Here is a 25,642-nt window from a genome sequence, read left to right as displayed (position 1 = left end):
CACAGCTACTTTAGCCTCGGTACCCAGGCTTTTATGAACAGATTGATTGTACATGCCACACTTCTAGAATATATTTCCCATTGCAGAACTGCAAACACACTCTCAAATCACTCCCACTTTTTCTTTTTGAAGTCTGAAGACTCACCTGTTCAGGCTCCACCTCACCCCCTAACACTTCTCTTCCTGCACCCCTTCTTTGCAAAAATAAATACTGCAATGTCTTATTGTGGATACTGTAAAAAATAAACCAATCTAAACCTTTTCTAGTGATAAAAGCTATAGCGATTGACCAAGACATGTATACTACGTATGCAGACATCTTGTCTTGGGCACTTGTTCTAATGCTTTTTTGTATTGTTTATTGCACTGGCCAGTTGTTTTGAGTGTTGAATGGTTAATGCACCATATTTGCCCGTCCTGTACAGTCACACAGTCGCTCCCGACATGCGCCGCAAGTTGAAAGTAACACCTGCTGCGGGTTTGAAATCACCCATGACACAAATATCACCGTTCCGTCCCTGTGCTGCTTAGGGTTCTGGGTTAGGGTCTCGGACTCATGACTGTAGGTATGTATAACCAAACACATGGACCCGCAAGTAGTACAGGAAAGGTGCTTGGCTCCATGTTCAGACGCCTTGGGAAATGTAATGCCCCTCCCACTGATTTAGCTAGCCAATTACAATGTCAAGTCACGCCTGTGATCATGTGTAAGTAATTAGGAGGGGATTTATCCCCCCAAAAGCATGTTTTTTCAATAAACAAAAAGGTTAGAAATTTTCCGCATTTACGGCGCCCCCTATGGGGAAATTGCCAAGTGTGGTTGGCTCGATGCTTGGTTGGCAGGATGGCACAGACACTGATTTAGCTAGCCAATTACAATGTCAAGAAATGCAAAGTGGGGCTGTTACAGCGCCACCATGAGGTCGACTGATGTAATAATTTATTACATTAATTTTAATAATTATTATTAACCTCCCCTCCAAGTGTTGCAACTGTAGCTCCGACGGTTTTTCCAGAGAAAATGACTATTAATCAATAATTTGTTAAATTGAAAAAAAAAGAAAGGCTTCGTTAAGACCTCCGTAATATTATGGCCAATGCCTGTGTGAAAAGTCGGAGCGATTGGTGCAGCCAGTGAGGAGCTACGGCAGTGTTTCAGACATTCATTCAGACATTGAGTGAATTATAGTTAGATTTGGCCACAGGCCTACATATGAAAACAGTTCGTTCCAGGGACCCCCCCAGAAGCAAAGAGAGAAAAACTAAATGTGTTACTTCCATAGTCCGTTTCTTCACCTCGGTTAGCAGACACGCATGTTGACACACGGCGACATGCTGTCACTCATAACCGCGTGCACGCCTACTTTGTTGCATTGTTATTGCAACTATAGTGTGGACACTGCTTGTTGGGAATTTGGCTTAATATCTCCCTTGATGGAGTGGAGATTCCCCTCATAGTTTCCCATGTGGGAGACCCAGATTCCACAGCAGGCTTCATGGTGGTAGGGGGAGCACAAGGGGGAAATTAAGTAGAGTAACCCCAAAGCCCTTCAAATTAGGCACCGTCTATTAGGGATGTGTAAATGTGTTTTTTTTTTCTTTATTTTTTTTACGATCCTTTTTTTTAATGAACCCTACAAATAATATATTCTTCCCCCCAAGGGGTACCTAAGCCAAACAAGTTTGGGAACCCCTGACGTAGATGATTAACAATAATCTTAACTCTTGAGAGTTAATATGGGTCCATTTTGTTACTAACTCTTATCTTTTGGATGAGGACCACCTGGAACCCCCTCAGGTTGAGCCAATTGATCACCATAGCAACGCCAACGCCAGCCTAGGCTTGATTAGGTCAATTCCCAACACCTGCTAAATCCTCCAAACATGCAGCTACAGACACAACCCAGGCACACTTTGGTAGGCCTATAGCCCTGTCCTGTATGGATGACAATATTGCCTTTCCAATAGATTTTCTTGATTTCGGGTCCGATTAATCGTCTATTCTTTTCCAGCATCCGCATAGATATGAAAGTGTACATAGCTCACTACAGATGCATATCTTATCTTGGGTTGAATTGACACCCAACGGCGAGTTCCGCTGTTGTGGATATTGAAAATTACACTCGCTTGTAGTTTTCACTTGGATGGCTTAATGTGGAGCATGTAGCAAAACATTCTTCCTGACACATATCCACCTAAAGGTTCTTAATTTGGAGCATGTAGGGACCCTATGTAGCAAAACATTCTTCCTGACACATATCCACCTAAAGGTTCTTAATTTGGAGCATGTAGGGACCCTATGTAGCAAAACATTCTTCCTGACACATATCCACCTAAAGGTTCTTAATGCTCCTTGGAGGGTTGACACTGCCTCCAGCTCTGGTAACGGTGGGGTGGGGTGGGGTGAGTGAAGAAAACAACTGTGTGTGTGTGTGTGGAGGTGACCACCTCACCACTGCTCTGGTAACGGTGGGGTGGGGTGGGTGAGTGAAGAAAACAACTGTGTGTGTGTGTGTGTGGAGGTGACCACCTCACCACTGCTCTGGTAACGGTGGGGTGGGTGAGTGAAGAAAACAACTGTGTGTGTGTGTGTGTGTGTGTGGAGGTGACCGCCTCACCACTGCTCTGGTAACGGTGGGGTGGGGTGGGTGAGTGAACAAAACAACTGTGTGTGTGTGGAGGTGACCGCCTCACCACTGCTCATTGACGTCATTTTCTATTTGGAGCATGTAGGGGCCTTATACCACCGTCTGCTACACCCAGAACGTACCTTGATAGTGGTAGTAAAAAGTACCAGCCCACTGCCACGAGAATCAGACATTTAGCTTTTTAGTACCAATAAAATATGAAACGAGGTACTATGCTGCTGTCACAACACAAGTCACAACTAGCCAACACCTCTGCTAGTCAACTGGTATACCTTTAAAAAGAAAAATAGTTTATAATATATAAACCAGAATAAGTGCTCCTCTGAGCACAGGTCTCCAACAGGTCAGGAACGTTTGTGATATAATGTGTTGTTTTTTTTGGGAAAAACTGTTCCTCAATGTAGCATTCTTACATTCTTATAAAAATAAGCTACAGTGCACTCTATAGTATATTTCTGTGTGCGTTGTGGATGTTGACTTGCAAGGCAGGAGTGACAATATTGGGTGCAAAGACTGTACTGTATCGGTAGCATTGCTAGTAAGTGGGTAGTTACTTTATCTTAAAATTGCAGAGGGAATTTAATAAGCATGTTGTGGGTGAACGACGCACACCACAATCTTTATGAGTTGCTGGTAGAAGAATACAGCACACTCCGTGTAGCTCCATGAAAAATTATTTTAATTACCTATGATCATACCGTTTACCTCCTGAAGACAGCTTCAGGTTATCGGTGCCATGAGGAAGACGGCTTGCCAAAGTATTGGTCATAAAGCAATATTTCAATGGAGCTACATTTAACCCACTAAAACATTTTAGATTTTAGTGTTGGCTATTAAAAAATAGCAGATATACAAACTCACAGCACGGTCACGCTGTGAAGCTTGTACATCTGCTACTTCGAACATCTTTTTTATCTCTAAAAGTTTGAGAACTACGGATCTAGAAGGCATTTTTTTTGGAATGGGCCTAAAAAGGTAATGGCTGACGGATTCATGTGCGGTGTTCTTCTTCCCCAACCATTTTTAGAGGAAATGCAATACCTTCTCTAATGGCAGCTGCAGCTGCAGCAGGGAGAGGTGGTCTCCTGCCCGGGAAGGAGAGAGCTCGGCTCACAGTGACTCCTCCTCCAGACGACCCCCCGTTTGTGGCCGAAACGGTATCCAGCCTCTGACTCGCGTCGTCCATCTTAGAGAACAGCTTGCCAATGTCAGAGTCGGAGTGACGAGCCGCTGCCCGGGGCAGCAGAGCGTGCCTCGGAGGAGGAGGGTCTCTCGGAAGCGCGGGTTTAGTCCGCTGGAGCGGCACGGGGCTGGTGGGGGTCCCGTCCCCGTCCGGCACCACCTGTGGTCTGTGGCTGTATGGAGAGCTGTCGTTTTGCCCGTCTGTGGGAGACGACCAGGCAAACCATGAGGAGTTTAAAACAATGCATTTCTAATGTTGGGGAGAGACTGTATAAGTCTGACGATTTAAAAGATTAGGGTGAATTCCAGGCAGGCAGTTTGATACAGAGGCTGGGTTTATTTGGCAACTCCCGAGCGATAACTTGAGAGCAATAAATGAAATACCACACAATACAGGGAGGACATGTTGCAGGTGTTCCTCGTTTAACTTTTGACGAGAGGGTTCAAAAGAAACAAATGGCTGATCGACTACGACATGTACAGTATTTTTTGGCGCATTAGGGGGTGGTTAGGTTAGACAGCATCTACTACTGTATTAGTCTATTGTTTGGGATGCAAAGCATGTTATTTCATTTGATTTGACACAAGTCTCCAGTGAAAACCATTTAGAAATATATGAATTTAAGGTGTATTAGTCTAACCCATTCAAGACGGGAACCCCTTTTGGTGTTTTTAGAAGCGTTATGTTATACTGTTAGCTATTGAAAAATCGACAAGCTCATAGCTTGTAGATCTGCTTTTTTTTCTTTTTAAATAGTGAAAATGTTGCGCAAATATTTGAATATATATTAACTCAAATCTTTGCTTCTTTGCTTTTTGTCCCTGAAACAACATATTTCCAGATGGGGGTCGGTGGCCAATTACATAATAATCTTTGGGTCCTTGACGTGAAAATGTTTGAGATTGACAGACATAGAAATGGGTTTCTATACGTCTGTCATGGGTTTTTTCCTGAAAAACGGTTAGAAGGCATTTGTAGAATCGAACCTCAGGTCCCAAGGCATAAACCATTTTTTTCCCTCAGTTCGTAATAGAAAGATTGCTAATGAGGATGATGATGATGATGATGATGATGCCACAAAGAGGCCTATTAATAATTACTCTCTGTGTTCTGCAGCTGGTCATAATTAAGAGGTTGGTAGACGCGGGGCGGCCTCTTGGAGATGGTGATTGGCTGTCGCTTCCTCGGCGTGATCCTGGGAGGAGGAATGGGCGGGGCGGCGCTGTCCTCTGGCCTTCCACTGAAGATCTTTAAATCACACCAATGACATAATTATTAAATATATATAAAAATAAACATAAACATCCTCACATGGAAATCTGAGCTCAGTTAAACCAATGAAACGTCTGGGGAGTATAAGTGTAGATTCAAAGTAATTTGGTTACCGACGGTATGAGTTGGTGTACGACTAGGAATGTTTTGCGATTATCAACTGGAATGATTTGCATCCAATGCGTAACCAGAGTTAAGTCCGAAAAATGCCCTTGTTTTAAAGGACTTTTCAACCTATCTTCATATAATAGGTCCTCACTAATAATCATGATAAAATGGCACAATTTTTCTCTACTCAGTCTGTGTCTCATAGGAGGGCTGTGGGCAGTTTAGAAACCGTCTTCCAGTGACATCATCATTAGGCAGATTTTTTTTTTTACAAAAATGTTAAGATTTTCATTATCGTGAAAACGATGGCTTCCATTTTCGCATTGCAACTTTTCAGGGCTAGAAAGCCTGCAGTTTGTATTAGCTTGTATTCCCCATCGATCTGAACTGCCCACAGCCCTCCTATGAGACACAGACCGGGTAGAAAACAATAGCGCCATTTTTTCAAGAATATTAGTGAGGCCCTATTATATGAAGATAGGTTGAAAAGTGGTGAAGTGGTCCTTTAAGTTCACTCAGGTCGCATTCACATCTCTACTTCGGTAGACTACGTGATTGGGTGGGTGGGAGTTGTATCATTCTTGCATATTTAATTTGCCCCGTGTTTGCGTTCACTCTGCCCTGTGTCAACCGCAGCAGGGAACTTTTAACAACGTCTACAACTCGTAAACTACACAGTGAAATCTATGGTGTTAAAATTATACTGCTAAGAATAGTTCTAGGACGTAAATTGAGGGAGTTTTATTAGGATCCCTCCATTAGCTGGTGCAAAGCAACGGTTAATCTTCCTGGGGGTCCACACGCAGAACATGAAAACAAAGACATTCGACAGGAATGACATTACAAGACGCCTCTATTGTGTATTTTAAAGTATTTGGATATTGAATAGTACTGAATGGCGAGGCCTTTGTCACATGTACCTTTCTGCTGTCCTCAATCAGAATCTCAACGACTATATTCTGAAACTTAATATCCAACATGGCTGCCACGGTTTCCTCCTTTGCTCTCATCAGGGTTGGTCCAAAGATCACTCCCATGTTGGACGGAGTCATGAAGTTCTCTTGGCTGTGGCTGCAAACGCTGTTGAGGAATATATCAAGCTGTATGAAATGTGACACGCAAATGCCAATAAAACAAAATGACTTCATGAATGAATTCATAAACCACAAAATAAATATGAATAGAGAGCTTGAAACGCATTCATGAAACCAAATTAATCTGTGAACGGCTGGCTTGCAGGCAATATTTCTTGCTTTCGGACACATGTCTGATTTAAGAAGATGTATTATATCTTTCCGGAGACGGAAAAAGATGATTAACAATAAAAAGTATTGATTTGTAAAAAAAAAAATTCAAGGAAAACAAAGAGATAGAAGAGGAAAAATATTTTACATGACCATAAACATTAAAACAATCAAATAGGTCTACAGTATATATCGTGGATCAGTCTAGGGTTCAGAGCCACCTCAGATGAATGAAATCAAAAAGACTCTCATCTCCTACCTGACCAAGTGCTTAATCAGCATGTCTAGCATCTCCTGGTTCTTCTCCGGTAGCTTGTAGGTTAATGAGTGAATCTCACTTAGTCGATAGTCCAGATTATCTGACTCTTTAGATACAAACAAAACACAAGATTATTCAACATAAGCAAGTTTTTCATTATTCTCATGCTTTAGAAACCTTCTCTGCATTAACCCATTTAGCATTATGTTAGGCTTTAGCTATTGAAAAATAGCAGATCTACAAGCACGTAGCGCGCCACCGAGTGGCGCGCTACGAGCTTGTAGGTCTGCTATTTTTGAAAAATCAAAGAACGACTGACATAGAAACATAGCTTTATTGAGAAAACTGTCAGGATGTAGTGAAGACATTTTTAGAATCTGATCTCAGGTCAAAATGGGTTAACCCTCTACCCGCCAGGATTTATTAATAACTTTGATATAATTCACTAGTGTGTGTGGTGCTGCGATGAGAGCAGAGAAAGCCTGATGGTGAGGATCTGGGCCGTGGAAAAAAGAAACCTCGTTTTGACCAGAAATGCCATCTGGGACAAGGAATTTGACCGATTGAAAGAAACAAGATAGAATGGGTGCGGGGGTGCACGAGAAATTCAAGATGCCGCGCTCCAGTCTTGTTGACATCAGCTAGCAACCCAATGCTAAAAGTGAGTAGCATTACGACTTGATCAATCACTATAAAAGACCAAATGCCGTTGATCTACGTACGGCAATGGCGCTAAGCATAGTATTTATTAATTGACGTAGATCTACGGCAATGGATAGCATCACAATATTGGCATTGGTATGCTGTATACTGTACGTACAACATGTACAGTACATAATAGAGATGTAATGCACGTTTTGGAAACATGGTGCAGAATAAAGCAACTATGGCATAGGCCTGTCTTTGCTTAAGTAACATTAGTGACTTAATGTCGTTAAATCATGTTCAAAAGATGGTTGTCAAAATCAATGACTACTGTATGTGTCATGCATGCCAGACAGACACATAATAAGTCTTCTGCCTTTAATTGGAACTTGTCAGGAATCTAGTTATCCAATTTCCTAATAAAAAAACACATGCCGTAGGATTAGCATGGAGCAACAGACAGAATGATATGGTCATTTTATATAACCATAGGAATCAGGATGTCCAACCAACCACCATATTAAGTTGTGCACACCCACACAATATGATCGGAGAAAGAAAAACAACGAAAAACAAACGCACACCATAAGATGACAAAGAAAAGCGAATCAGTATGTATTGAGAATAACATGCCCAAGCAGTTGTAGCTAGTAGCCACCATCTGCTTAAAAAGATGAATGAATGAAAAGATGTCAGGCAATGTCCAAAACTATTACTTTTCAGGAAATATCCTGTGTACCAATGGATGAAATCATCCATGTAGTTAATACCTGTCATTAGTTAAATATTTATGAAGCCCACAGACAGACTTATTGACCTGAGATCAGATTCTAAAAACGTCTTCTACATCCTGACAGTTTTCTGAAAAAGCTATGTTTCTATATGTCAGTCGTTCTTCGATTTTTCTAAAATAGCAGACCTACAAGCTCGTATCGCGCCACTCGGTGGCGCGCTACGAGCTTGTAGATCTGCTATTTTTCAATAGCTAAAGCATAGCATAATGCTATAACACCAAAAGGGGTTCCCGCCCTGAATGGATTAAACACGCTCAACCTGGCACCCTTATTCTGGGCATGTCATTATAGAGATTTGTTTTTTTTATTGTTTTTCTAATCCTCCGAATGTCAAACTCATTTTTGACCCCGAAATGTGTTTATATCCAAATGAGCACAGATGTTATACAGAGACCCCTTTCACACCTGGCATCAAAATCAAAAATTCATTTTGGGGAAACTATCATTTTTGCCAGGCTAAAAGAGTTGGGTTACAGAGAGGCCTTTCACCACATTTAAAATGCCTCGTGGCAATCTGTCATTCTGCCAGGCAGAGTTCATCTACCTGGCAAAACACTTCACAGCAGTGTACTACAGCATCTGAACTGCCAATGAGGACAGATAGTCAAACAAAAACACTCAAAAAATACAAGCGAAACATGGATTGTTGCCTCACTGACACCAATATATATATATACACAATATATTAGCAGTTGACTACTGACTTGCTGTTGTTGTAACCGTTTGTTTTTTACTGTTGAGACCGAAGACAAATTTCCACACGTGGACAATAAATTAAACTAAACTACCGTAACCAACTAACTAAAGCCAATTACCGGTACACATATACTGTACATGCTCATTTGCTATCTTCTTCACGCAAAACACTCGTAAAACCACATCATGATCAGATTCATAAGAATACCCTAAAATGTGTGACTTACTTGCAGCTAGTATGAGGTCTCTGTGTAGACTGTATGTCATCAGCGGTTCAGAAAGGCTTCTGCAGACACACACACACACACACACATAATAAATAAAAGACACACTACGGATATACAAATACCGGTACATGTACAGTACTGTACAAGTGCATAAATAGTACTAATCAGAGAGTACGCAGCCTAATGCTGCAAAAAGACCACACATTGCTAAATTGATCGTCTGCTAAAGAACACATTTCTTCGTTCAGATCACACCATTTTCTGAGAGGCACCAGCTTCGCACGGTTTCGCCAGCTGAAGCGACTGATATAGCGTCGTTGCGAGTACTACTCACAGTGAGGGGCGTAATCCAAGCCTCCCTTGTCCAAACAACTCCTTGACATTTTCTTTCCAAATAAAATGTTTTGATTTAAAACCATTACAGCAGAAAGAGATCAAGGCCATGATTGAGGTTTTAACAGCTGTGTGGGGTCCAAGATTGTATTCCTTTGTCAAGAGACGGCTGACATACGTACAATGAATAAACCACGCAAGTTCAATTACGGGGTTAGAATAAAAGTCTATTATTAATAAATTAATAAAATGTCAACGAGTGGTCAGTGAGGGCCCAACGAAGAGTTATCTGCCAACAGGGGCACTTCAGTTCAGAACTTCAGACCCATGAGGCCCTGTGCAAAAAAAACACCATTGTTAAGGATAATCCACGTCACTCAACATTTTGTCAAAAGTGCTCCATGAAAGGCCACACTTACTTCAAATTGTTGTCATTGTAACATGACCATGTCCTCTCCTAACTCCTTTATCTTTATTCTAGGTTAAGAGGGTAAATGATGGAACGTGGTCTTGGATGCACAAGGCCATGTCACAGAGCACTGTCTTTTATCACCGCTGTGAGAAGCACACAGCCTGTTTCACTACTACTAGTAGCAGATAATGTCACACTATGGGCGCCATAATCATTGCAGCTGGTCTTTAAATGATGACGGCGACAACAATGGCAACAACAGACAAGAGTGGTCTAATGCGGAGCAGACCACTTATTATTACGCAGGTCGAGAGTCAGAGCTGACTCACGTAATAATATTATAAATAATAATATATTCTGGACTAAAATTCAGAAATACTGGCGGGATTATCCACTCTATACCATGGAGACCATTTAAGTGAATTCTGGTGTTTTAAGATACAGACTTGTTCCTTTTGTTTTTATTGTTAGGAAATGTCCCTGAAGAGTTTCTACTGTAATACATGATAAATATTTAAGATACAGACTTGTTCCTTTTGTTTTCATCGTTAGGAAATGTCCCTGAAGAGTTTCTAATACATGATAAATATTGAATCCTCTTAAGCAACAAGTAAGAAAGCGATCCCACGACGCTGGTACCAACAGGACCCACCAACGTCGACAGAACATTGGATGGACATTACAGGGGAATTGTATTCATAGTCATACTTAAGACTACAAGAGGATAAGTTTTATAAAAAAGTGGGATCTCTTCATCCAGCCTGTTGACAATGTATGAGGAATTCAATGAATGTAACCTGTAATATGAAAAAAGCTTTGTTTTTTTTCTTTGTCTCTTGCTTTGTTTTTCCCCCTTTTCTCTTTGTACTCTTGTCCCTTTTTTCCTTCCGGTTTGTTTTCTCTCAATAAAAATGTAGTGGAGTGCTACATGGAGGAATATATATATTATTTTGTAAAAAGTTAAGTATGGGAAAACGTATTAATTAATTACACTACAACTATAATTAATTAATGATTATACCAGGTATAAAACAAAACTTGGGGACACACAGTACGAGAATAATATTCAGCCAGGGGCTCACTAGTATAGCAGACGACTTTGAGATCAGGGATTATAAAGGACTTCGCACACACACGCACGCACGCACGCACACACACACGCACGCACACACACACACACACACACACACACACACACACGCACGCACACACACACACACACGCACACACGCACACACGCACACACACACACACACACACACACACACACACGCACGCACACACACACACACACGCACACACGCACACACGCACACACACACACACACACACACACGCACACACGCACGCACGCACGCACACACACACACACGCACGCACACACACACACACACGCACACACGCACACACGCACACACACACACACACACACACACGCACGCACACGCGCACGCGCACACACACACGCACACGCACAAGCAACACACACGCACACACACCTTAGATAAAACTTCATGGCACTCGTGATGGTTTTAATGTCCCAGTCGTCTTCGTTCAGGTCCACGTCTCCTGGACATGCTGGGTCTACGGGGAGAGAGATAGCGTGGGTTAAGAAAACCAAAACAAACTAAAGAAACGCTGCACGCCATCATCCACGTCCAATCTCCCCCCTCGAGCAGCATTGAAAAAAACAAGTTCAGAGAAGAGAAATATGGTGCTTCTCTTGGGTCAAGGTCACTGGCCTTTTGTACAAAAACCTTAAAATAATGCATAAATAATGTGGACATTAGGATCCCTTTAGCTTAACCCATTTTGACCTGAGATCAGATTCTATAAATGTTCTTCTACATCCTGACAGTTTTCTGAAAAAGCTATGTTTCCGTGTCAGTCGTTCTTTGATTTTTCAAAAACAGCAGACCTACAAGCTCGTATAGCTACGAGCTTGTAGATCTGCCATTTTTCAATAGCTAAAGCATAACATAGTGTCAACACCAAAAGGGGTTCCCGTACAAAATGGCTTAATGAAATATATTCAGTGATTCAGGTAGATAACCGTGGTGGAAGGAAGGTTACAAACTAAAACAAGGCTTGTTGACCAGAGTCATTTCCTTACCAAAGAAGGCATTTAAAAGCTTTTGCACTTGGATGTTGCTGCCAACTGTTCTGTACACTCCCTCTTGTGTGAGACCTAGAACGAAGGAAGAGGGGGGAAAAAAAGAGGGAGTGCACTCAGGAGGAATACAAGGCAGTGGAAACCTACAACACAACACTCTCCCACCTCGGAGCCTGCATAAACCCCCAGTTTAGTTCTTAGACAATATTATCCACGGGTGCCTCGTCGTTAGAGAGCTCCAATCTGGAACTTGTTTCAATGAATAGAAACATTATTTTAACCAATCTCAATGGAATGTAGTCTGTGTTTCATACAACAAGGAACTACAGCCACATCTGCGGTAGTTGGACGCGTGTGTGCGCTCCCTACACTCTCCCATTGAGAAATGTAACCACCTATTAGTTTACAAAGTAGTACCGCATGAACCTCACAAGCGCAATATCTCTACCCTGGCTGGCCAAGCAGGGATTTGCCCATTCTTATTGGATACACACATTTTTGCCAGTGTTTGAATTCTGGCTCGGACAAACAAAAGTTACAGATTGTAGCTTTAAGAATGTCTCTTGGATAATTTATAAATTAACACCCCTTGAATGGCTTGGTATCATACAGTATGTGAATGTCTAGTCTAATAATAAATTCAAATCACTGTAATTGCCCAAAAAAAAAACCTTATATGTATCATTAAAACTCTAATTATAATTGAGAAACGTACTTATTCCGAGCATCACATTCAACAGTTGGCAATGAAGCAGAGCTTTGCCCAGGAACTCATGCAGAATGCAAGAGGTATCAACAACGTGCAACCTATAGCGCAGCAATGCCCCCTTGAGGGCAAAAGGCTACACTGACAACTGTGTAAAGAAAAGCTGAATGGTTTACCTTTGGTTTCAACAAAGTTTATGCACTTTCTCACAAACTTGAATCCGACTTCGTTCAGCTCCACTGTGAAAGTGAAAATGAAAGATCGTCAGCCTATTTTAATATGCCAGTTTTTGGATATATACATGTATTATATTACACACACCAGGCTATTTATCAATATACATACACTGTACACATACATTGTACAAGACATGTTACGTCCATCAAAACCAACACTTGAAAAGGAAATTTGACTTACTTTCAGCTTGCTTGTGAATTGGTGAATGATAAATCTGAAATGACAGCACAAGTAACGCACGGCTTAGGTTAATTAGTCACAAACATGAATTAATGTATCCCATTCATATGAAAACCTGGTCTAGTTGTCATCTGTGAACATGCATAGTACTCTCCCAAGGCTAAAATCAGAGCCAACGCCTTGGGGACGCGTTGATGCCGTTACCAACATACAAAAGGTGGACCATTAAATAGGGGGCTACACAAAGCCATTATCAACAATTAACCCATTCTGACCTGAGATCAGATTCTAAAAAAATGTCTTCTACACATCCTGACAGTTTTCCATTCTGACCTGAGATCAGATTCTAAAAATGTCTTCTACATCCTGACAGTTTTCCATTCTGACCTGAGATCAGATTCTAAAAAATGTCTTCTATGTCAGTCGGTCGCTCTTCGATTTTTCAAAAATAGCAGACCTACAAGCTCGTAGCGCGCCACTCGGTGGCGCGCTATGAGCTTGTAGATCTGCTATTTTTCAAATAGCTAAAGCATAACGTAATGCTATAACACCAAAATGGGTTCCGCCCCAAAATGGCTTAAATGACTTCATGGATGGTATGAACCTGGTGGAGTTGGATTCAGTAAGGAACTTGTTTTTTAGGGGGTTTTTTAACGATTAATTTGTTCACCTTGGTGGCAAAAAACGCTGGCAAACTATCCCATTACTTCAATCATAGTAAATAGTGTTGAATGTGCACTTCTCTGCTGTATTTGTTCAAGCCAACAGTTTTCTTTAGTTCATTTAGTAGAGTGACCAGAACCAAACTGTTCATTTGAGGGACAGAAGTATCGCTTGTGTGTGTGTGTGGGACAAGTGGGACGAGACAGGGTCAGCAACTCATTACTTGAGTAATGCTATTAAATGCCTCGACGTCATATTCGACCACATAGGCCTAATATTGCCTATTGTTTTCTTATTAATTAAACTCCTTTTGGTCATGGGTGGTACCGACTTGGGTACTGTAATGGTCAAAGAGGTGCACGCAGCAGTACGCACATCCACAAATGTCCAACGGGCTTAACCCATTCTGACCTGAGATCAGATTCATACGAGGTTTCCACTGGACACACACTGGTCTGATTAACCCATTCTGACCCGAGATCAGATTCTAAAAATGTCAGTCGTTCTTCGATTTTTCAAAAATAGCAGACCTACAAGCTCGTAGCGCGCCACCGATCTGCTCATTTTCAATAGCTAAAGCATAACATGATGCCAACACCAAAATGGGTTCCCGTTCAGAATGGGTTAAAGCTAAAAAATATATATACCAAGACTGAAAATATTTTTTTTGCAAATCTGCACTGATCTCATTAAATGATCCCTCTATGAAATCCTCAGGACTGAAATCAGTTCCCCAGGACTGAGAACTTTAAGCCCCTGAGGATCCAGAAGAATAACCAAGAAAGGAAAGAGGAGATCCGCACACCGTTTTAAAAGCCCCCAAAAAAACAGAGCTGAAAACTCTGTTCTGTTTGTCAATAGAAACATTTGGGGAGCTTATAAAAACGGTGTGTGGATCTCCTCTTTCCTTTCCAACTCGGTACTGTAGCCGAGGGGATATTCCTCATGCCATTTTAGCAGGCTTAAAGAACACATGTTTGCAGGAAAAGAGACAATGAGCGGAGCTTCACAGCAGAAAGCCAACTATGAGGCCGAGGGGACTAACTATGAGGACATTTTAGAACACTGCTGCCTGCCAGTCACAACGTCTCAATTTGTGGGACGCCTGAAAAGTCTCGGGGACCGAGGGACCGTCCCAACGCAAAAAGGGGGGACATCTGGTTACCCATAGTTGCATGTGAGAAGATACAGTGACTGAAGTTGATAGTAGATCTGGAGGTGACAATTAAATTCAGAGTAACACGTCTTGTTTTTTGGCAAACACCACATGGGCTCATGCTTATTCATTACGATTGTTGTCCCGAGTGTTGCCTTTCGCATGCTTTCATTCTCTCACTGTTATTTCCTATCAGAATAAGACTGAAGCGGTGGGAAGGTAACCATGTCATTCAGGGATGCACATTATTATCCATTAATCCATTGATAGTTGATCTTATCCATTGATTGATCGGTTCATTGATGAGCAGTGTTTTTTTAGGACCAAAAGGAAGGTTCTTGTCTGAAACCGATGATGAGCACAGAAACATAATTGCTTTGATGTATAACATTAACAAGCGTCAACAAGCATCAGCTAGACATGCACACACACACACCTCTCCTCTGCAGTGCTTTATGGAATATGATTAAGGATTACTGTCATTATGGTAAGCGCCGCACACACACACACGCAGGGAAAAAAAGTTTAATTTAATCGTATAATTTCGGCAATTGACTGATTTTCTATTCATTGTTAAAATCCCTAATATAATTATTACCACAATGACACATTCTGACTGATAACTGAAATAACACAAATAACTGGCATCTCACTGATATAACTGAAATAACTCCTGCCTGAATGACAGAGAGCTCAGCATATCTCTTTGCAGAACAAACCTACAGAGGCTGCATTGTGGGCTATGCTTCAGAATTTGCTGAAAAGAAGTGTCATTTTCTTTTTTTTGGGGTGAGATATATCAATGAGGAACTGAAAACTGCACCCTTTTTCATTTTCACATCCGCTGGCAAGATATAACCCATTCTGAACGGGAACCCATTTTGGTGTTAGCGTCATGTTATGCTTTAGCTATTGAAAAATAGCAGATCTACAAGCTTGTATAGCGCGCCACCGAGTGGCGCGCTATACGAGCTTGTAGGTCTGCTATTTTTGAAAAATCAAAAGAACGACTGACATTTTTTAGAATCTGATCTCAGGTCAGAATGGGTTAATCAGACCAGTGTGTGTCCAGTGGAAACCTCGTATGAATCTGATCTCAGGTCAGAATGGGATAATGATGATATCCGAGCAGCCACACTGAAGCAGCATCCATTGCTGAACTAACAGCACACACAGTGAAATACCCGAGTGTTCATTTAACTCACAGTGGTTCCATGTGTAAGCTCTCTGGAGTTACAAACGGATACATTGAATTGATTAAAACTGAGGATTTTACTGTGCATGTATTCTACTCAGTGATGGCATCTCACTTTCTTCTCGTTTTTTTTTCTTTCACTTTAAAATCACACGTGTTAAAAGAGGCTTGATATACGACTAGTCAGTCAAGAAACACAAAGAAAGGGTTGATGGGAAGTCTAGTGGTCTTGACTACCACTTAAAAATGATACATCTGTGAATGGCATACGTTATGATGTGCAGATTGTTGTTGTAGATAGGCCTACCTTCAATGTTTTTAGATCTTTGAGGTATACTGTTCTCAGTACTGTATATACATGATCAGATGGATGCACTCAGTTCTTTTCTGTTTGGTCAGCAAGAGAAGCCCTTTCTGCTCGCTATACTACATTGCAAGGCTCATTATTTAGCTTTTTCTTTTTTTAAAGGATACATGCTGCCTAAATTCCCCCTTTTCAGATAAATTAGATAGATAAATGGGTGAAAATATCTCCATGCTAGCTTCCTGATAAATGAAATGAAAGTCTTTGAACTCACAGGCTCTTTTCCATCCATTACTTCCATCCACAACTTCCTGTTCCCCTCCGAAAGAGCCTGGAACGTGACGGGTGTGTTTCTATGGCGACAGTGTCAGAAAAGGAACAGAACACTATTATTAACAGTGTTATGACAACACCTAATGTGACAACAAGCAATCATTCAGATCAATGTGTTAAATCCAGAAGGTTCATATACAGTATATAGCTTTTCCTGAATCAAAATGAAGCACTTTTCAATCGTTTTACGGTGTGTGTGTGTGTGTGTGTGTGTGTGTGTGTGTGTGTGTGTGTGTGTGTGTGTGTGTGTGTGTGTGTGTGTGTGTGTTGACATCCGAGACCAGTCTGACAAGCTTAGTAGAAGAACGGTTTTATAAGTTAATCAGAAGACTAATGTTGTGTTCATAATAAATGCTTTCAAGCACATAATGCATAATTCACACACACTCTTCTTATACCTTCAGGAAAATTCAAGCATTTCACACAAATAAGTACAAATAATAAACCGAATATGACGACATGTCAGCCTATGGCAGATGTGTCTTTTAAGCCATTTTGGGCGGGAACCCCTTTTGGTGTTTCTAAGCATTATGTTATACTTTAAGCTATTGAAAAATAGCAGATCTACAAGCTCATAGCGCGCCAGCTTGTAGGTCTGCTATTTTTTTAAAGTCGTGAAAATGTGGCGCAAATCTCTGAATATATATTTCAGAGCGAACATTTTTAACAAACATATTGGCTTCTGGGGGGGGGGGGGGGGGGGGGGGTCCCTGGAACTACATATTTTCAGATCGGGGGTCCGTGGCCCAATAGAGATAATTCTGGGGGTCCTTGACATGAAAAAGGTTGAGCACAACTGACAAAGAAACATGGGTTTTTTTTTTTCAGAAAACCATTAGGATTTAGAAGCCTTTTTTTTCCTTTTTAACCGACCTCAGTCCAAAATGGGTTAAGCAGTCTGTAATAAATGGCCTGTTCATTGCGTCCCCCCCCCCCCCCCAGTCTGAAATCACTGACTTTGCCATCTGTTTCCAGCCGTAGCCCGTTAGTGTTGCCAAGGCATTGTTTGGGCGGGACTCCAGTTTGCCCCCAACATTGTGTCCTCGTAGGCCACCTGTTCACCTCACACGTTTTATCCCACAAGGCTGTAAAGTGTTACCTCATTTCACGGTTCGAGTCGCTGCCGTTCTCTTATCTCATTGTGCTAACCTCTCATTAGTCTCCACGTCAAAGCAGAAGCGCTTGTCTATGGATTCAGTCTTCCGGCGGATGCAGGATTTAAGCGTCAGCTCCGTGGTACCCTGGGAGGACGAGGGAATCAAACAGATTGGAAATTTGTATTTAGAGAGAGACAGAGACACGGCGTGTGCTGTGCGTGTGTGAGAGAGATAAAGAGAGTGAGAGAGAGAATAAAAAAAATAAAGCTTCTTCTTTAACACAACACAGTCTTGAGAATCATTTAGTATTTTAGCCGTGACGTGAGCGCCCCCTCCTGAGATACTTCCGGGTACTACTTTTGTGTCGCTTTCGTGTCCCCATAGAGTTATACTGTGACGCTCCGTCGGACTAAATCTGAGACGAAAACAACCACGAAAGTCTCATTTTAACCGCTTTCCTCACAACAACAAAGCTGCGCTGCTCTCCCAAATCTGGCTGTGACAGGCCGGCTGCCCCACATGGAATACTATCGCCATTTTATTTTATTGTGTCGACTAAATCCTCATTAATGCAAACTAGATTCAACGTACTCAAGCCTGCACACATTCTAAATATGCCCCCGAAATATTTTACCGCGCAAATGGTGTGTTGCCACCTTCAATAATAATCATAATAATAGTCTTTATTGTCTCCACATCATATATTTTTGTTGTCATGGACACATTAATAATTCTACTCGAGTTGGAAGCATTACGACCCATTTTAACCCTCAATGGCTTCCTTTCTGAAAAATAACGTCACTGTAAAAAGATTCACGCGTTTAAGATATTCCATTTACAATGAGCTGCGGACGGGAGCTGGTGCCACTTGGACCCGGACGTAACGTATAGCACTACAAAATGACGTCGGACTTAATAAATACTGAATATACATAGGGTAAAAAGTATAAATAGGGTATTCCAAGGTTGCCAAGTGGGGCCGGCACATTAATAATACAAAGCACAATGATTTATTTTCCATGTACCTGTTTTGCTGTAGGTTTCTGTTCACAGGGCACCATGACCAACAGTCTGCTGTCCTTGTGATACTTGCAGTAGTACTTGACCCAGGTCATGCCCAGAGCCCCTTTTGGAGACGGACAAAAGAACGGTCACGTCAGAGTAAGGGAGAAACTTGATAGCAAAAGGCCGATGCACACCTCAAAAGGCTGGTGACGGCTGCGTAGGGCACAATAGAGCATATAATGAAACGGGTGTCTTTGAAAGACAAAGAAGACGTCCCGCACACTGTCAGCCAAACAAATGTTGCCTCTTTATTAGGTCAACGTTTCGGTCGCTCTTAGGGCCGATTCATACTCCTATTTTACCGCTGTTTCGACGCTGTAGTGCCGAAATGATTTCGGCTCGTCAGAAAATTTCAGTAGCACCGAAGAGACGACTTTAGGACGGTACCCGCCCCCCCCGAACCTCAAATGACGTCAAATTGTAGTAGGCTCTACAGAGCCGAACCGACTTTTATTTGGTTCTATGAATCGGCCCTTAGACCTTCACCAGGACATTTTTTTGGCAAGTGTCCGACAGCGTGCGGGACCTCTTCTTTGTCTTTCAAAGATGCCCGGTTAGAGAGTAAGGCTTCACTCACACCTTCACATCTAGCATACAAAATGTTGTGTCAAACCACGTGACTCCCATTGGAAATGCATTGCGAGCTCGCATCAGTCAACAAGTCTCATGCATCAGCTATACAACAATCCGTTGTGCAGGTGGGACCGTACCTATGTTCCCTCAGCCCTATGTTCCCTCGGGTCCGCGTCAATATGCCGACGGTCCGATCGACAACCTACCTCAAACCCTCACCCTAACCCTAACCTCCCCCGGGGCAGACACCTAAACCTAACCACCCACCCTCTCCCGACCCCCAGCGCACCTCGGACCAATGCTCCTTCTGAGGGAACATAGGGCTGAGGGAACATAGGTATGACCCCATGCAGGTGTGAGTGAAGCCTATTAGAGAACACAGTCAAAATGTGTGTGTACTGTACTGTATATGTGTGCATGGCTGGTGTACCTACACTTCTCCTGACAGTACAGGTAACCCTCCATGATTCCATGGCTGTGTATTTTACAGATCTGCGACGGATGCTTCATTCTCTTCATCAGCTCCTCCATCTCGTCCCGTGTGCTCTCATAGTGGTTCCTCGTCTGTGTACATGAAAGGCCCAAAGACAGCTATTATCAGTGGTGTGGGGAATAGTACTCATTCTGACCTGAGATCAGATTCTAAAAACGTCTTCCACATCCTGACAGTTTTCTGAAAAAGCTATGTTTCTATGTCAGTCGTTCTTCGATTTAAAAAAATTTAGCAGTCCTACAAGCTCATCAAGGCATCAAAATGTACTAAAAGTAAAAGTACTGAAATTGCAGAATGTCCCATTTCACAAGTTCAAAATTGTGTACAAAATCTTTTGAAAATAGCTGTTCTATAAGGGATTTCTTTCTCTTTTTTGTCTTGTTTATTTTTTCTTTAATTTTGTTTCATAAAAAAAAGTATTTCATATCATGATGTTTGTAATAATTTATAAATGCTGTTCTACAAGCTCACAGTGCATCGATGAGACACATTGTGAGCTTGTAGATCTGCTATTTTCAAATGGGCGAAATGCATAGGGTTGAAGTGGTTAATGGTATGTTTTCTAATCAAAATTAAAATCCCCAATGTAACTAGTAACTTAGTGGAGTAGAAGTATAAATATTGGAAATTGGAAATACTCAAGTAAATACCTCAAAATTGCACTTAAGTACAGTATTGAGTAAATGTACTTAGTTACTTTCCACCACTGGCTATTATAGATATATACTGTATTGTATATTCATGGGTTGTGGTTCAGCTACTGCTATATAAACATTGACCTTTTTGGTGTTTGGTAACATTTTCTCTAGTCCAAAGTAATTCAAATATTACCTCAGGCAATGTTGGCTGAACATCATTGCGTGGTAAAGAAGTCACGGAGTATTGCATTTCTAAGTGTGTTTTAAGCCTCTGCAAGTTTATTTTCATTCCATACTAAGATGGAAAGATTCCAAAGGGGCTTCCTCTGCAATAGAAACACTGTGGTGTGCTTTGGAAAACGGTCATTATTCATGTCAATCAAGCATGTGGGTTATGGCTCATGGTCATAGACCACCGGTACGGTCCTTAACCCATTCTGACCTGAGATCAGATTCATACGAGGTTTCCACTGGACACACAGTGGTCTGATGAACCCATTCTGACCTGAGATCAGATTCTAAAAATGTCAGTCGTTATTTGATTTTTCAAAAATAGTAGACCTACAAGCTCTTAGAGCGCCACTCGGTGGCACGCTATGAGCTTGTAGATCTGCTATTTTTCAATAGCTAAAGCATAACATGATGCTAAACACCAAAATGGGTTCCCGGTCAGAATAGGTTAAACCAGAGGTTCATCTACCGTAATCACATCAAACTAATCATCAGTTGTGCCGATTAGTGATTAGACAGAATTTTGTCATTGGCGGCTTAGAAATGGAACAAAAAAGGGCAGGTATATACGCACCTGTATTTTTAACATCGGTTATTATGGTGGTACTTGGGAGAGCCAAATGTTTTCTGAGCTGGTACTTCAGTATAAAAAAAGGTTGGGAACCAATCCTTTAAATCACTTTCACATCAACAACTTACATTTTGCAAGCTGAGCTGCAGTTCCTGTTTGTAGGGCATGAAGTCTTGAGTCATCTCCACGGTCAGGTTGTTGAGTGTAAAAATGCTGTGAAGAAACGCCAGCACCTGTCCCAACGAAAGCATAGATTGGTGGAGTGTCAAAAATCACCAATATGAATCATTCTCGAAGTGACGGTGGCACTTGGTTGGTGCATGGTCACACACACACACACACACACACACACACACACACACACACACACACACACACACACACACACACACGTGCTTCGTACACGTCAGAACCCATCATCACCATGCCATGTTGTGTCTTGTCTTATCTTGTCTTGTCGTACGTTTGTCTTGTTTTTGTTTCAAAACTTGATTCGGGTTATGTGGTTTGTATCAGTGTCGCTTCCCTGTTAGCATAGGACTATGCAACTTACTTTTCTTTTATGCTGCCTACCACAATATTTTGTGTATGGTCACAACATTTACATATGTACATGTTATCTCTTTGATATGTTCCGTATGGATGTGTCACATATACTTCCAAGTCGAGAAGGAAAGGTGACCGGGGGCCTTTGCACCCAGAGCCCCAACTCTCTGGAATGCCCTCCCCCTCGAGATAAGGCTCGCAGAATCCGTCCCCCGCTTCAAATCCCCCCCTAAAAACTCTGCTTTTAACACCTAAACGTTTTTTTTTAACATTCCCTATTGTTCGTATGTCCTACTACTGCATTTCTGTACATTGCCTGTTCTTTATTTTTTATTATTGTTTATGTTGTGCACTGCATTTGTTCTTGTTTTTCCGTAAAGCACTTTGTAACCTCGTTTTGAAAGGTGCTATATAAATAAAGGTTTATTATTATTATAATATACTGTCATTATTTGATTTACTGTATACCCTGAATCTTGAATAAACAAAACTGTGAAAATAAAAGAACCCATCATCAGCTTGAAGCTTCCCTGTTCTCTTCCATTCTAAAAGGAGCAAAGGGATGACGCGTCCCGTTGCCGCACACTGATGGCGTTGAAGCATGTGAAGTGACCAAGTCCAACAACCATTGGTAGAACGTTGACCGGGCATCAACCAATAGGGAAGAAGCAACCATGGCCATGAAAGCGTCTCGACAATTTGGTGTGGTTGAATTCCATGCTAGGGACGACGCGCGTCAACGTGCAGAAGGACATAACACACCGCAGGGACAACGCTAAAACCGTCTCGACCCTTTGGTGTGGTTAGGGCTTAACAGTTTGCCAGCCTTGCTATTAAAAGGCAAGATTCCAGAAAATTCACTATACACTTTTGTTCGATATGACCGATTGTGTTTTTTTACGGCTGTGTAACCTCGCACGAATGTGGGTCCACACGTCGTAGGCTACTACTGTACGTCACCGATGAGTGGACGTCACAGGACACCCAGGTGGATCCACAACATCCACACGATTCTATTTTTAAATTATTTGTTTTGGGAGGCCCAGCCATCGCTCTGTAAAACGCGTGGGACCGTCCGTGTAAGCAAAGAGGAAGTGGTTGGGAGATGACGGACAGTCACTCACAGGCTCCACCGCGTCAAACTTCTTCCTGTCCTGAACCTGGTGGATCTGATACACGTACTCCACCGACGACTCATAGAAGTTCATTCTCTCTTTGTCCAGAAGCTCATCCGCCTAAAGTTGAGACGGAGGGTTTACCAAAACAAAAAACAAAGAAGACAGGTTTTCCCACTTTGTTTCAGACGTGATGCTGTGTGTTGTCGATGGTGAATTGACGGTAAATCTTTGTAACAGTTCAGCTAATATTACCTCTTGGAGCTGACTCTCTTTCTTCTTGGCGGAGAGATTCAGGTTTTTGTCTACCTGGGAGTAATACTTTTCACTCTCTTTCTCAAACTTCTTCCTTCGCTCCTAAAGGAAAGATAAACAGTCATGATTAACGTTAACATCACAGACTTATACTTATGCATGAATAAAGGATGGGTGCCCTTGGATACAAACACAACACATAAAACCATACAGTATATACTGTAGGCTGTAGCGTGGTTATTAATCTCTCAAGCCAGATCATTTCCAAATGCTACAGTCTGTAACTATGCCTCGCAAAACAAGTGATCATTTCCATACATGGAAATGTATTTTATCATATATGTAATTAATAGATATTGTAAAATGTCTTTAAATGTTCTGTTTTTTTTCTCCATTTCAAGTAGCCAGTTAGATAGGCTTCAATCAGTTTGATTTACAGATTTAAAAATGCAAGACAAATGTATTTTCTTCTCATTTTCAACACTTTTGTTGCACACTGTTTTAGGAGGAAGCATTTGGAAATTGTGTGTGAGCCAACATTGTCTGTCTCGAGAGGCTATGTGGTTATTAACAAAACTAGACAGTTCCTGAAGAAACTGTGTGCTGCACTATAAGGCAAGCAAACTCTGGATAAGGATAAGCAAAAAGAAAGGTGCTGGAATGTAGAGATTTACCTTGAATAATATGTTGTATACATTTTTGATACATTAAAGGAAACTGTCCATATCAACCACAGGACAGCCCACAATAATCAAACACCAGCACCTTGGGTCATGAAAGTGCACCTTCACCTCCTCAAACATTGGTTATTGTCATTATTGGTTCTAAATATTAGTTTCTAACTTTCTATATTTTGTCACAGTCAATTACTCCAGCCCATTAGTGGGGTTGTATCTGAGACTTCCGTGACCGCGGAGAGCAAAGGTCCGTTTTTCAGTGGATTCATCATCTATTGTTAAAAAAACTAATTGATGCAGGCAAAGAGAGCCCCAAATCCATATGGCCACCATCAACATCCTATTAAGGCACAGCACAATGAGGCAAAGTTCATTCTGCTTTCAGTAGCATGTGACGTGTCAAACTAGGGGGTTTTCATGCCTCTGAATCCATTTCCGAGTTTTGCACAGAAAAACACTGACCTCATCACATTTTGTGATGACAGCTATGGCCGTTTTTAGCCCCCAAGGAACGTTTTTTTGTGCAAAACTAATGCTTGGATCATGAAAACCCCCTAGTCTGACACGTCATATGCTACTTAAAGCAGAATTTACTTGAAGCAGATACGACCCCCCACTACATCGCTTACAGTAATAGAGCAAAGCGTTTGTGTACCACTTCAGACACTCTCGGTCTCATCTAGTCAGGGCTCAGGCTGCTGGAGTTTCACACACACACAATGCAAGACTGGAGTTGAAGAATGGCACTGATTTACATAGACCTCTGTGGATTGGTACTTTTAAACAGGACTTTATTCAACGCACACACCGTTGGCTGGGCATGCATTCGCTTCGACCAAGAGTAGGCAGCCGCAGCCTTGGGCACGGGCGCCACCGTTTGGCACAGGAGAGGGTAATCACTGGAACTCTGGCATAAGTGTGAGAGAGAGGATTTTTCTCTCTCTTTTTGCCCCGTTAGAAATGTAGTCAAGTCGTCCTCGAATCTGCATTCAAATGACTCACTCATCCGACTCACTCAGACTATGCCATTTAGTTTTGTGTACACCTTGGATCACATGCCATCTGACAACGATTGCGATCAACCTGCTGCAGTTCTGGCTCAGAGAACAAAGAAGGCAAAGAAAGCTCAAATAGCTGTCAGAGTAGACAGCTATTTGAGCTTTCTTTGCCTTCTTTGGGCAGCCTAATGTAAAAATATGCTTTTGTTTATGTTCATATCTTCAAAATGTTTGCTGAACGTCCAGTGTTAAGTGTCACTTTGAGACTAAACACGATGGTTTTTTTTCAAATATCAAGCAAAACGTGTATACGTTTCTGTGTTGTTTGCGTTTGTTTCCGACGTTCTGTTCGTGGTTCAATGACTACGTTTAGTTGTGGCTTTCCTGCTGTCCAAGTGTCCATGCAGTTAGCTCATAACACAACATGTGTCCATGCAGTTAGCTCATAACACAACATGTGCTGTCCAAGTGTCCATGCAGTTAGCTCATAACACAACATGTGTCCATGCAGTTAGCTCATAACACAACATGTGTCCATGCAGTTAGCTCATAACACAACATGTGCAGCTACAATTAAACCTTTCCAGGTAGCTTAGGGTCTGCTCCAAAATTGTTGTTCCAAAATCACTATAAGAGCATGTTGAGACTGACCAGCAAGATTTCACTTCCCTCAGA

General features: G+C 41.7%; 1 protein-coding gene across 1 annotated transcript in view; it reads right to left on the bottom strand.

Moving 5' to 3' along the window:
- Positions 1-24,876, bottom strand: part of LOC308312078 (oligophrenin-1-like) — a gene marked incomplete at its 5' end in the record, with an annotated part of 35,836 nt that extends 10,960 nt beyond the window's left edge. The window contains 17 exons of the mRNA XM_080794480.1: positions 3,690-4,031; positions 4,932-5,079; positions 6,132-6,291; positions 6,715-6,820; positions 9,077-9,135; positions 11,321-11,405; positions 11,935-12,009; positions 12,817-12,879; positions 13,058-13,091; positions 16,650-16,728; positions 17,858-17,949; positions 18,831-18,931; positions 19,878-20,007; positions 21,505-21,609; positions 23,047-23,157; positions 23,293-23,394; positions 24,778-24,876. Coding sequence (XP_080650606.1) covers positions 3,690-4,031; positions 4,932-5,079; positions 6,132-6,291; positions 6,715-6,820; positions 9,077-9,135; positions 11,321-11,405; positions 11,935-12,009; positions 12,817-12,879; positions 13,058-13,091; positions 16,650-16,728; positions 17,858-17,949; positions 18,831-18,931; positions 19,878-20,007; positions 21,505-21,609; positions 23,047-23,157; positions 23,293-23,394; positions 24,778-24,876 — 1,891 coding nt within the window. The remainder of the gene's footprint in view (positions 1-3,689; positions 4,032-4,931; positions 5,080-6,131; positions 6,292-6,714; positions 6,821-9,076; positions 9,136-11,320; positions 11,406-11,934; positions 12,010-12,816; positions 12,880-13,057; positions 13,092-16,649; positions 16,729-17,857; positions 17,950-18,830; positions 18,932-19,877; positions 20,008-21,504; positions 21,610-23,046; positions 23,158-23,292; positions 23,395-24,777) is intronic.
- Positions 24,877-25,642: the final 766 nt, after the last annotated feature.

The sequence above is a fragment of the Protomyctophum bolini genome (assembly GCF_963924005.1).
Source record: "Protomyctophum bolini genome assembly, contig: SCAFFOLD_218, whole genome shotgun sequence".
Classification (NCBI taxonomy): domain Eukaryota; kingdom Metazoa; phylum Chordata; class Actinopteri; order Myctophiformes; family Myctophidae; genus Protomyctophum; species Protomyctophum bolini.
The sequence above is the reverse complement of the archived record's forward strand: the minus strand, read 5'-3'. Positions and strand labels throughout refer to the sequence as shown.